This window comes from Aedes albopictus, chromosome 2 (genome assembly GCF_035046485.1).
Source record: "Aedes albopictus strain Foshan chromosome 2, AalbF5, whole genome shotgun sequence".
NCBI classification, from domain to species: Eukaryota; Metazoa; Arthropoda; class Insecta; order Diptera; family Culicidae; genus Aedes; species Aedes albopictus.
The window spans coordinates 14,672,355-14,684,552 of record NC_085137.1 but is presented as its reverse complement, the minus strand read 5'-3'; the positions used below and the strand labels follow the sequence as shown (position 1 = coordinate 14,684,552).

General features: G+C 38.5%; 1 protein-coding gene across 1 annotated transcript in view; it reads left to right on the top strand.

Annotated features, from left to right (window-relative positions):
- Positions 1–11,425, top strand: part of LOC109429739 (uncharacterized) — a 50,852-nt gene extending 39,427 nt beyond the window's left edge. Inside the window, exons 4-7 of the mRNA XM_062847535.1 lie at positions 262–1,112; positions 1,178–1,375; positions 10,643–10,777; positions 10,836–11,425. Of these exons, the coding sequence (XP_062703519.1) occupies positions 262–1,112; positions 1,178–1,375; positions 10,643–10,777; positions 10,836–11,033 (1,382 nt within the window). The 3' untranslated portion in view covers positions 11,034–11,425. The remainder of the gene's footprint in view (positions 1–261; positions 1,113–1,177; positions 1,376–10,642; positions 10,778–10,835) is intronic.
- Positions 11,426–12,198: the final 773 nt, after the last annotated feature.

Here is a 12,198-nt window from a genome sequence, read left to right as displayed (position 1 = left end):
GCTTCCAATTCGGACCGGTTGTTTGGCTGGACGAGGGTGGAATGATGCTGGGTCGATTCCCCGTGCAATGTGGTGTTGGTGTGTCGTAAGAGTGCTCCCGGATCAGATGGTCTCGAAGCAGCCGCAGTAGGCGATATGTTCTGTTTACGGTTTGAAATGTTTGGCTTGATGTCGAGTAAAAGTTGCGATGTTGGACGTGCAATGTCTACCGGTAGAGGTATTTTTTGAGGGATTTATCAATGAAAACATGCTCTGATTGATTGATTTTGTTATCGCAGGTCCTGTGCAGCATATTTGACAAACTATCTGGCCGGGAGCGGAGGCCACTGCATTTGGTGTGTCGCAGATGGAGTGAAATTTTAGCGACCAAACATTTTGTAGGAAGCAGAACACTCAAATTGACTGCCGACAATGTCGATCTACTCGAACAGTGTGATAAATTTACGAGCGTCAGTATTCGCGATAATGATTCTAGTCCAAAATCAGTGAACAGGAGGATTTTTCTCAGCTCGCTGCGAAGAGTGCTTTTACGTGAGGGAATAAACGATCAGCTGGAAGACTTGACACTCAAAGATGCTCAGAGTGATTTGCTACAGGAGTTCTTCGGGGAGTGCGGTGGCGAAGTGTGTCGATTATCAAATTTGAAAAGTTTAACAATTTGCTGCTTCGAGTATTGTGACGTATCGTTGATTCGGTCGTGGAGCATTTCAAGGCACTTGACAAAGTTGCACATAACCGTGGGTAAAACCGAAGAACTACGGTTGATTCAATGTGTCGCTGAACAACTTGAAGAACTGTTCGTGGAATCCAACAAGCTACAGCTGATGCTCGAGTGTTGCAATGTTACCGGGTTTGAGAAGTTGCGAACTCTAAAACTGAAATCGGATACGTTTTTCCCGGATCGGTTTTCCTGTGCCAGTGAAATAGGTGAAAACTTTGTCAAAACATTAGGTCGGTTGAAAAATCTTGTAATCGGGTTTCGACACAACGATTTCTTGCTCGGGTATGCACATGTGCTGCGGCACTGCCGAAAGCTGAAATCGCTCTCGATTCTCGGTGCTGATTTGTGCATTGAGGCGTGCAACGCGATCGCAAACTTGCACTGTTTGAGGGTAAGTTGAATAGCGGGGTTTACTGATAATCGTGAAAGAACACTTCCAACCCGATCATTTCACAGAAACTGGAACTGTTGTTGCGCATCGAGAAAGGAAAGGGGCTACGAGCATGGAATCTGCAAAGCTTGGAAGTACTGCACACTTACGTTGAGAATTTGGCCCCGCTAGGACACAACCTGCCGGCACTAAGTACCATACGGATTTCGAACCACACCATCCGAGAGGGTCGGTTTAGTGTTCGACCCGTCGAAAGAGCATATGTAAGTGAATATTTGGTTTTACTTGGCTTTTTATTTTTCAGCATACAACTCATCAATTTTCTTTAAAATTACCATAAATATAAACGTAAAGTAATACTGTAAAGTGGGTTACGAAGCACATATCAATTCGAGAATTCTTTACAGTGAAATTCAATTATTGTATCCAATAGGGGCCATTGCATAAATGATTCGTAAACGTTTTAGCAGGGAATTTTTTTTTATTTATTTTTACTGTTAATTGTACTGCCGTTCTAAGCATATCTGTACCATGTTCAAAAATGTGCAACTGAGGAAACTGCGATTAAAGTTAATAACATATTTTTCTAATTGACCAATAACTACAGTACCACAACGGCACATGCAGCTGTATTTCTATTAAAATGGATTATATCTGAAGTGGAATCAGTGAAGTTGCCTTTTTAAGGCAACAAAAAAACATTTCAATTTTGAATGAATAGTTCCCATCGGGACAGTTATGCTGTGAAACACAACGCAAATTTGAAATTTCCACGCATGCTTTTCGCAGTCTTTGACTGTATTTCTTTTAGTGGGACAGATATGCTTGGAAATGCAACAATGGGACAATATGGCTTGGTATTTATTTTCAAAATTTCAGAACAAACTAAGGACTTTTACAAGTTTACATGAAAATACACATACAATTATGCCGATAGGATGAAAAAAGTGAAAAATGATGAAAATCAACATGGGACAGATATGCTTAGAACGGCAGTGTAGGCGTTTAGTGTTTTCAGAGAAGTTGTTTGTAATTATATGCTGCATCTTTTTTCAATTTTTTTGTTTGAGGTAGTCCTTTTCTTAACCGTAGTGTGGCCAGCAAAAAAAAAACACCCGTAGAAGGCCGGCAGGGTACCCGGGTACCCACGAAATGGAAATGATCATATCTCAGCGATTTTTCCACTGATTTTAAAAGTGTTTGCCTCATTCAACTCAGAAACTCATTATCCATTGAGATCGTATTCGGTTGGACCGGTCCGATCACCATATGTACCGGAAAATGCGGATTTACGGATCCATGTTTTTATACAATACAATATACGGGATTTTCAGTAGATTAGTAGCAATTTCGGTACCAACCATCGTAAAATTGCTTTGGCATATTGTATCTGACCGGCCTGGAATCATAAAACGTGTTGACTTTGAAACTGTGATTTCGGAACACGCTTCCCGTGGGGCCATGGTTGACCATAAACACTTTAAGGTATCCTAGCCTTAACAATGTGGGTTTCAATATGGTATAAGGACATGCTCCTAAAAATATTATTATTATTATTATTTATTGAAGACACTTTACCACGTTTGGTAGTGGCATTCGTGTCTAAATCCTAAAAATATGGATTTTCCGAAAACCACGGTGATTAGATCGGTCTAACCAAATATTTTCCCGATAGATGATGAGTTTCTGAGTTGAATGAGCTAAAAATTACCAAAACCGATGAAAAATTGACGGAGATATGATCATTTCAATTTCGTGGGTACCCGGGTACCCTGCCGGCCTTCCACGTAATAAAAAAAATGCAGGAGCCCCTCACCCTGCCCCTCCTCACTTTAAAATTCGGTCAACCCCATTAATAGATATATATTCACGAGTTCTAAGATCTATCAGAGTTCCAACATGCTAGTCTCTATAACCATTGAAATATCGAGATTTGAAATTGAAAAAGGTACCCGGGTACCCTGCCGGCCACATAAGTGTTAAATCTGGAATAACTTTTTTAATTTGATGTAATTATTTCGAACAACTTTGCCGAAGAGAGTTTTTATCAGCTCTCAATTGAGTATACAGTCTACCCCCGTTGGTTTAAACGACACCTCATGCAAACAAACGAGGCTCATTTTTTCAATTTGAACTTCTAGTAACCCTGTGGGCACGAAAAACACACTAATGGTAACCCTCTTTGCTGTTTTGTTTTGATTCTGCGTTCCGTTTCACCCCGTTCCATGAGAAAAATGACGTGTGAACCATTTTTAGTTTGCATGATTTGCAGATTAGCGGGGGTCAAATTAAAAAGTGTTCAGATTAGATGCGGTCAAACCAACGAGGGTAAACGGTAGTAGGTCAAATTTAAGTTTTGTTCCCTGCAAAAACGATTTTTCACAATAACTTTTTCGTTTATTTTTTTTTTGCTTTTCTCGTACATCCAAGTGTACTGAGAGGCTTTGTATTCACTCAAAAAAACGAATTTTTGATAGAGGCACGGGGGTAGACCTGTGCGCCGCCGCGCCACGCCAACGCCGATGACCGAGGTATCGGCTGTTTGTCATACCCACAGCCAGCAGGGACTGGGGTATTTGTTAGATGGAAAGGATAGGATATATGGGAGTCACCGCTGGGTCGGTGATGCGATCCCTGGGGCATGGATAGGGGTTATTTATAATGTTCGTGATAGATTGTGTGGCGAATAATAAGGTGAATAATGTCAAGCGGCACAGCCCGCTTTGGTTGCATATCTTGTAGGCGTTATAAATACACTGTGCTGTGAGTGGAAGTTGGAAGGGAGGGAAACGACTTTTTTTTTCAATTCGTTTCTGGTTCTAGCGATGGATATGAACATATGAATATACATGTTGTATATTAATATGTAGAGAAAAGAGAGCTAGATACAAAGTAGGATGAAAGGAACGGGCCAGGGATTGAACCCATGACCTTCTGCATACGAATCAGAAGCGGTAGCCACTAGACCACCAAGCTCGTCTGAATCACTAAATTTATACCCTTATGATATTAAAATTGAAAACAATACGTTCTCACAATTAGATGTCTAGTCATTGGAACTTTGGTCTGTCTATTTTTTCCTATTGTTTGAGGTAAACTCTGCAGAAGACTCTTATTAAGAACTTCTGAATGAATTCAAAAGAGATTTTTGGGAGTGCAATCGAATACGAAACTTCATTATTTATTGGATTTCATTCATTACTCGATATGCATATCTCTCCAGATTTTTTTTCAGAATTTCCCAGGAGGATTCAGTGATGATTCCAGGAGTTTCATCATTGTTTTTTTTTATTTCAGGAGATCTCTCAGGAAGATCTCGACAGGATAAATCCAGGAGTTCTTTCAGAAATTCTTACAGGAGAATTCAGGGATGCCACCTAGAGATACATCAAAGATTCATTCAGAAGATCCTTCAGGGATTTCCATAGCAGGTCCTGTAGAGATTAGTCTGAGAGTTGCTTCAGGGATTTCTTCTAAAGTTCCTTCAGGAATTCATACAGGAGCATCTTTAGGAACTAATCCAGGAGTGTCCTCAGAGATTTCTCCAGGAGATCCTTCAGGAATTCTTCTATAATTCCAACAAGGAATTTTTCTTTACGTTTTTTAGGTATCGCTCAAGGAGATCCTTCAGGGATCACTCAAGGAGTTCCATCAAGGGTTCCTACAGGAATTCCTTCTAGCATCCCTTTTATCTCCAAGGATCCTTCCAGAAATTTCTTCGAGAGTTTCTCTTGCAATTCTGGGTTCTTTTAATTCATTAATTCCTTTAAAGTTCCTTCGGTGATCTCTTCTGGAGTTCGTTCAGGTATTTCCTTAATAGCTCCAGGATTTCCAGGAGTTCTTTCAGAAGTTCCCCAAGCTATTTCAACAGGAGTTTGCTCAGGTATCCTTCCAAAAGTTTCTTCAGAGATTTTTTTTCAGGAGAATTCATAGATGCCTTTTGGAGATTCATCAAGAACTACGTAAGAAGTTCCTTAATTCCTTCGGAGATTCCTTCTGGATATTTATCTTTGATTCCTCCTACAAATCCTTTGGACATTCTTTCTCGAATTCCCTTGGAAATTCCCACTGGAATTTATTAGGGATTCCTGCTGAAATTCCTTTGAGATTCGCGCTGAAATTCATTCGGGATTCCTCCTAGAGTTATTTCAGGGGTTCCTCATGTAATTCCAACGAGGATTCCTCCTAAAATGTCTTCGGGGATTCCTTCTAAAAATCATCCGGGGATTTTTCCTTCAGTGATTCCTCTTAAAATTCTTTGAAATTCTTCGAGGATTCCTCCTGGATATTTTTCGATGCTTCTTCCTAGAATTCCTTTGGGGATTCTTTCTCGAATTCCTTGGATTTTTTTTTCCCTGGGCTTGGATTATATCTTCCAGGAAGCTTTGATTTCAGGCATGTGGTCGATGGCCTTTGCAGTAATGATTAGAATAGCTGAATGTATAATCAATGGCAAACAATTCTGTAAGAATCAGATCTCCAAGTCATCTGATATAGTTATACTGATCATGACGCTGCATAGTATATCGAACATTTGTCGAAGTCATTTATGTGCCGGGAAAATATAATTCCAAGTTGGAGAGAATATTACAAACTGAAGGAGGGTAATAGGCCCAGTCAGACCCCTGAATGGGCAACGTGGGTTAGTGTATGGGAATGCCATTGAAAATTTGTAATATTCTCCGAGGCTTTCGAAATCCAACAGGGCGCGTCCCCGGGTTGCGGATAGGGGGAAAAGGGAGATTTTTCACATTTGTACAGTAATCAGCCAATGTGGTATTATCTCCTATGGTGTTGTAGTGCGAATGAATGATCTCATTCTATGGGAATTCGAACCTTGTAATGTATTGTTTATCAACTTCAATTTTCTAAGCTTGACAAGGTTTTGAAGACAAACATGTGATGAGAGAATTGCCTAATAGGAAAGTCACATCAGCAAAGCTTTTACATATGCAAATGCTATCCATGGGGTCATGTCTAGCATTTAATATGTATGGCAATGACTGATTCTTATCTAGCAGGGGTACTACTAGACCACGCGGACAATCCGATTAAAGGCTTAATTGGGGATAATATATTTTCCAGTACTGAAGGGACATTTTTTCCGGGGTGACTGGCGAGTCGGAGAGGGTAGAAGTTTCCGTTTGTTATAATTGACAAAATAAACAATCGGGCGCTTTTTCTTTCTATGACTTGCTTGGTATTTTGTGGATTATTGTTTTTTGGTTTTGGAAGGTATGCGATTCACTATTGAGCCTTAAAATTATTTTGCATCTGAATAGCATTGATATCGTCAAGTCTGCACCAACACCCTAATCCCACACCAAAATACCCTTTTCCTATCCCATGGCGTTTATGTGGTCAGCAAAGACTATTCAGCCATTACCCCTCCTTATCATCGGCTTTGGACTGACTTGCGCTCTCATTGCCCCACCAAATGCTGCAAAATGAAAATGAAATGAATTCCTTGGATTTTTTTTCCTGGAAATCCTTTTGTGATTCCGCCTGGGCTATCTCCTGAGATTCCTTTTAAAGTTCTTTCGGGATTCCTCTTGATATTTCGTCTTCCTGGAATTCCTTCGGGATCTCCTCCTGTAATTCCTTTGGTGATTCCTCTTAGATCTCCTTCGGAGATTTCTCCTGAAATTCCTAAAATGAAAAATATTTTCTTGATTTTGTTGTATATCATTAAGACGCATGCTATTCTGATCTCAAAAGCTCCGAACTTTAAAAATGGTATAATAGTTAATAAACTAAAAAATATAACAATGGTAAACAGTTCTTGTTTGACATTCGCAGTCAACCTTGACGTAACGAAAGTGGACCGGCGGGTTGCAAAAGACATCACATTGGCTCACTTTTGACAACAAATGTTCCAGTTTGACATACACGGTAAATAAAATTTACCCAAAATTGAGTGCTACTCAAGGATAGTTGTAAAAATTATTAAAATTTTCAAAAAGTTTTTTATGGGCTTTACCTGATAGGAATACGTGAAAAATTAGTAAATATGTCATATTAATTTATGCTTCCCCATTTTATGCAAAAATTGAGATAGGCCTTTAGGAGCCTATTTCTCCAGAATTCCTCCTGGAATTCCTTCGCCATTTCTTTCTTGATTTTTTTTCGGTGATTTCTCCTAGAATTCCTTCGGAAATTCCTTCTGGAATTCGTGCGGGGAGCCCTCTTGAAATTTCTCCGGGGATTACTACTGGACTTCCCATGGGGATTCCTCTTGGAATTCCTTCGGGATTTCCTCTTCAAAAACCTCGAGAATATCGCTTGGAATTCCTTGGGAGATGCCTCCCAGAATTCCTTCAATGCCCCTAGGATTTCTGCATGAATTTTTTCTGTTGTTTCTTCGGGGATTTCTCCTGGAATTCTTTCCGAGATTCCTTTTGGAATTCCTTCAGGGATTCCTCATAGAGTTCCTTCGGGGATTCGGAGTTTTTTCTTGAATATTTTCAATGGTTCCTTCTAGAAATTCTCGATTTTTTCCTAGAATTCCTTCCAGAATTTCTGCTAGAATTCTATCGGGGATTCCTCTTGGAATTCCTTCGAGAATTCTTTCTAGAATTAGTTCGGGGATTCATTCTAGAATTTCTTTGGGGGTTGCTCCTGTGGGGTTCTTCCTTCGAGGATTCCTCCTAAAAATTCTTCGGGGATTCCTACTGAAATTCCTTCGGAATTTCCTCTTGGGATGCCTCTGGTGATTCCTCCTCGATTTTTTCCGGAGGTTATTCTTGGAATTCCTTCGGGGATTCCTTCAAATGTAATATTTTATGTCATCAATGACAATAAAAAAGCTCAGCGTAATGACAACTTCTTTGCTTTGCCAATGTTGACATTATGGTGAAATTTTGGTCACGCCGATTCACGCCGCCGCCGGAAGCTGCCACCAGTGTGACGCCGCCGCCGAGCAAAATATAGACGGCGCACAGTTCTATTCGGGGGGTCCTGTCACAAATACCAATCGACTCAGTTCGACGAACTGAGAAAAGTTGAGAATATGGAAAATCTGGCAAGGATAAATATTCCTTCAATAATTCATTCCAAAAGTTTTCCAGAGATTTTTAAAAAAATATTTCTTAGATTTCTGCAAAAAAAAACAAAATTCTTACAAAAATCTTCCTTGAATGTTATCAGAAACTTTTCTAAGGATTTTTTTTCAGAAATTCTTTAGGGAAATATTCCAAAAATGTTTCCACAGACTCTTCCAGAGATTCATTATACATCATTCATTGAAAAACTATTGGATTCCTTCCGAATTGCTCAATAAGTTTATTAGGAAATCATATAGTTGCTATTGGAAAATCACATAACTTTACAAAATATATGTGATATTCTAATATATTTAATGGAAATGCTTATAGACACAATCCATGTGCAAATCAAAGAGAAACAATGTGAAAACTTTTTTCAGTGTAGTGCATCGATTTTTTTTTTGAAATTTTGCCTATGCCAGAAATGTATATTGAGGGGGTTGTGTTTAAAATTTCAGCTATTTCTTCTGTCAAATTGAAAAGTTACAGTGCTGACAAGCTAAACTAGGTGATGTACAAAATTTATTTGCGCACGTTCTACTGTTTCATTACTACAACAAAAAGTACTGCATCAATTCACATGAAATTTTGCAGCAGGGATAACATTTTCCTTGAAATCTACCCAAGCCACTTCGGAACGTGTCCATATACGTTTACAAATTCCTCGATGGAGTTTTCTTTTCAAGAAATTACTTCAGCAATTCCAACATAAATCAGGATTTTTTTTTAAATTTCTCCATCAGTTCTTCTGAACAGTCATTCAAAGCCTCGTCAAAAAAAATCTCCATAAAGTCTTTCAGACATTTCTTGACTGGTATTTTTTTTTAATATTTTTTATTAATGTGTATTTCAACATTCAGAGGTTTCATTTAGAAGGAATCCTTTAGGCAGGTGTTCTTTGCGTATTTTTTTATGTTTTTTTAATAATTCCACAGATTGCTAAACAAATTTCTTTCAGAGCTTCCAGAACTTTCCGAAATTCTTCAAGATTTTTTTTTCAAAAAATTTCTTCATTGATTCCCTTCAGCACTCACTGCAGATTTCCTCAGAAATTTCTTCAGGGATTCTTTCGGATTTTTTTACGGATTCCCTCAAAATATCAGAACTTTATAAATCCGTCAAGAAATAATAATCCAGCATAGGCTTCTATAGAATTTCTTCCGAGGAATCTTTAGGAAAATATTTCAGGAACGCAATCGGAAATTTTCCCAAGGGATTTCATCAGAAATTTATCAAGGCATTTTATGGTAAATTTACCATGGATTTCAGCTTAAAATTCAACCGCAATTATTTAAAAAAATCTTCAGAAATTTTTCTATGGATTGTTTTGAAAATTCATTCGGAAAGTGTTTCCAAAATGCTTCCACAGATTTTTTTTTCAGGGATTTGTTATTTATTATTCATAAAAAAAATCATCTAAAAATTTAATTCAGAAACTCTTCTATGTATTCTCTGAGCAACTTTCTCCAGGGTTCATTAAGAAATTCCTCCAAAGTTTCTATCAGATGTTCTTCCCGGGATTGCTTGCGAATGCCCTCTAGTGATTCCTACAAAAAAAAATCCACAAGCATTCATTTAAAAAATCTTCCTTGCATTCCGTCCAAACAGCTCCATGGATTAGTTTTTTAGATATTTCTCTAAAAGTTTCTTCAGAGGTTTTCTTTAGAAGGTATCTTTAAGTTAGGTATTTTAATCAAATGATTTGACGAAGAATCCAGAAAATCCATTAGGAATTCCTCCAGGGCAATCTTAAAAAAAACTTCCAATTATTTTTTCAGAAATTATTCCCGTGGTTTCTTATGAAACTTTTCTCGGGATTCCTCTAGCAATTCTTACAGATATCCCTTCAGAAATTATTTTAAGAATTTTTAGTGAGATTGAAATTGCTCCATACATCATTGCATGATTTCTGTGAGTTTCCCCAACAGGAATTCATCCAGAGATTCCAACAATAACAAAAGTTCATTCAGAGATTACTTCAGGAGTTCTTCAAAGAGCAAATAGCTCACTGGAACCATTAAACGTGTCTGTGTCTTTTTTTTTTTTTCAGTCAGAGATGAGCCAGCCTAGGGCTGCAAATCTCTTAAATAAAGATAATAATAATAAGTTCTTCCAGTAACTTCTCCATGTGTTTTCTCGGAAATTCTTTTAGGATATTCTTCAAGAATGCCTCTGAAAAAATCTCAACAGATTCTTCTAGAAATTCTACCAAGAGTTTTTCAAGGCAACTTTTACCAGGTGCCTCCAGTCTATGGCTTAAAAAAAAGTCCCAGTGCAATCGAAATGTTGGTGTTATCTAAAAGTAATCGCAAAGAACGTTTTTCATCTTTTGAAATGTCATAATCATGGAAGAAATAATTACTTTCCTACAAATTTCATATGAGAAGTCTTTATATTGTTACTTCTGAAAATAACGTTTCAGTTAACGGTACTTGTTGCACAAATTCTTGTAGCGCAGTAGTTACTCACAATTATTCTGTACTCTAGTTACAGCGATACTTCAACCACTTCGAATCCATCACCAAACTGTTCCTGTACGACGTTTACCTGGAGGAGGATCTTCTCCATCAATTTCCAAACATGACAGCAGTCAAAGAGATCATTCTACGCTGTGTCCGAACGGTACGTATTCCTCAAGTTTATTCCAAGCATAAGCCCTGACACTCGAACCCTTATTCAGAGTTCCCTCGTGCTGGACATCATCTACGAGCGGGCGCCCCGGGTCTTCAAGGTCTACTTCTGGGACTGCTGCTTTCTGGTGAGCCCTCGGGCCAAAATTGCATCCTTCGAAGCCCTGCGCCTGCTACTGCCGAGGGCTTGCATTTCACATTCCAGCAGCAAGATCATTGCCGTGGATTACGAGCAGATTCTCTCCTGATGACTACATTTCCCTTCGATGGATCTCGGCTTTTTGCCGTTCGTCTGGTATCTTCTTTTAGCAATAAATTTACCTAATATCTCCGGCGATGATCGATTCCAATTCGATCTTTTTAGCGGGAAGAAAAAGCCGGCCTTGTACAGTTATTATTCGAGATCCGAAAGCCGTCAAAACTGCTACTGTTCTTCGGCAGTTGGAAATTACCGATCATGGCATGTTGATTAGAGGGGTCTGCTGTGTGTGTGTGTGTGTGTGTGAACGACAAGAGGCGAAGAAAAACTGGCTAAACGTTGGTCGGTGGTATTATCGAAAAATTAGAAAATCAATCAGTGGCTCCCGGGAAAGGTGTATTGCATTCGATCGAAGCTAATTTAAATATTTATTAGGTCTCACTGGCTGCCGAAAAGACCAACCGACAGAAGCTATTGAGAGATAACAACCAGCGGTGGCAGTGTTGCCAGTTTTGCTTGATGAATTATTGTCATTTTCGTTGCTTTAGCAAAGATCATTTGTAAAGAAATCCTGTTTTAAACTAAATAAACAATCGAGTTCAAAATTCTGATTCATTTTTTCCTATTCTTATTGTTTTTCTTTTTTCTCTTCTTTTTTTCTTTCATCTACCAAAAACTGCAACTTTATTTCCCAAGTAACATTTTGATGACCAATAAGTCTTGTAGAAGTTTAGAAAACCGTCGTAAAACCTTATACATTTTATTATGGTTTTATGATGGTTCTGCGAACCTCTTTTAGTCTATCTTACGTAACAATGTTACTTGGGTTCAATACTAGATGGTGACCAAGTATAAGAAACGCTTACAATACCGTTGCAATGGTACTTAATGAAGGAATACATAATAGTTTATTAGCTAGTTTCTTGACTGTATTCAGAGCCTAATATTTGTAAAATAATGAGAAAACTTGGCATCTCTGCTATCCACTATCTTTGAAGTGATCTGATAAAACAGCCATAAAGAAGTGTCCGAAAACTGGCTTCTGTCGGTCAAGCAAAAATATCAACCTCAAAGCTTCCAAGTTACGCACGCTATGCTAATAAATAGCAGCCCGACTATGAAATGAAGTTCACCGTGTTGATCCTCATCTCACTCTCTGTGGCAGACACCGTGATTGATATACATATGCATAAATCATTTTGGTGGCTGCTGTT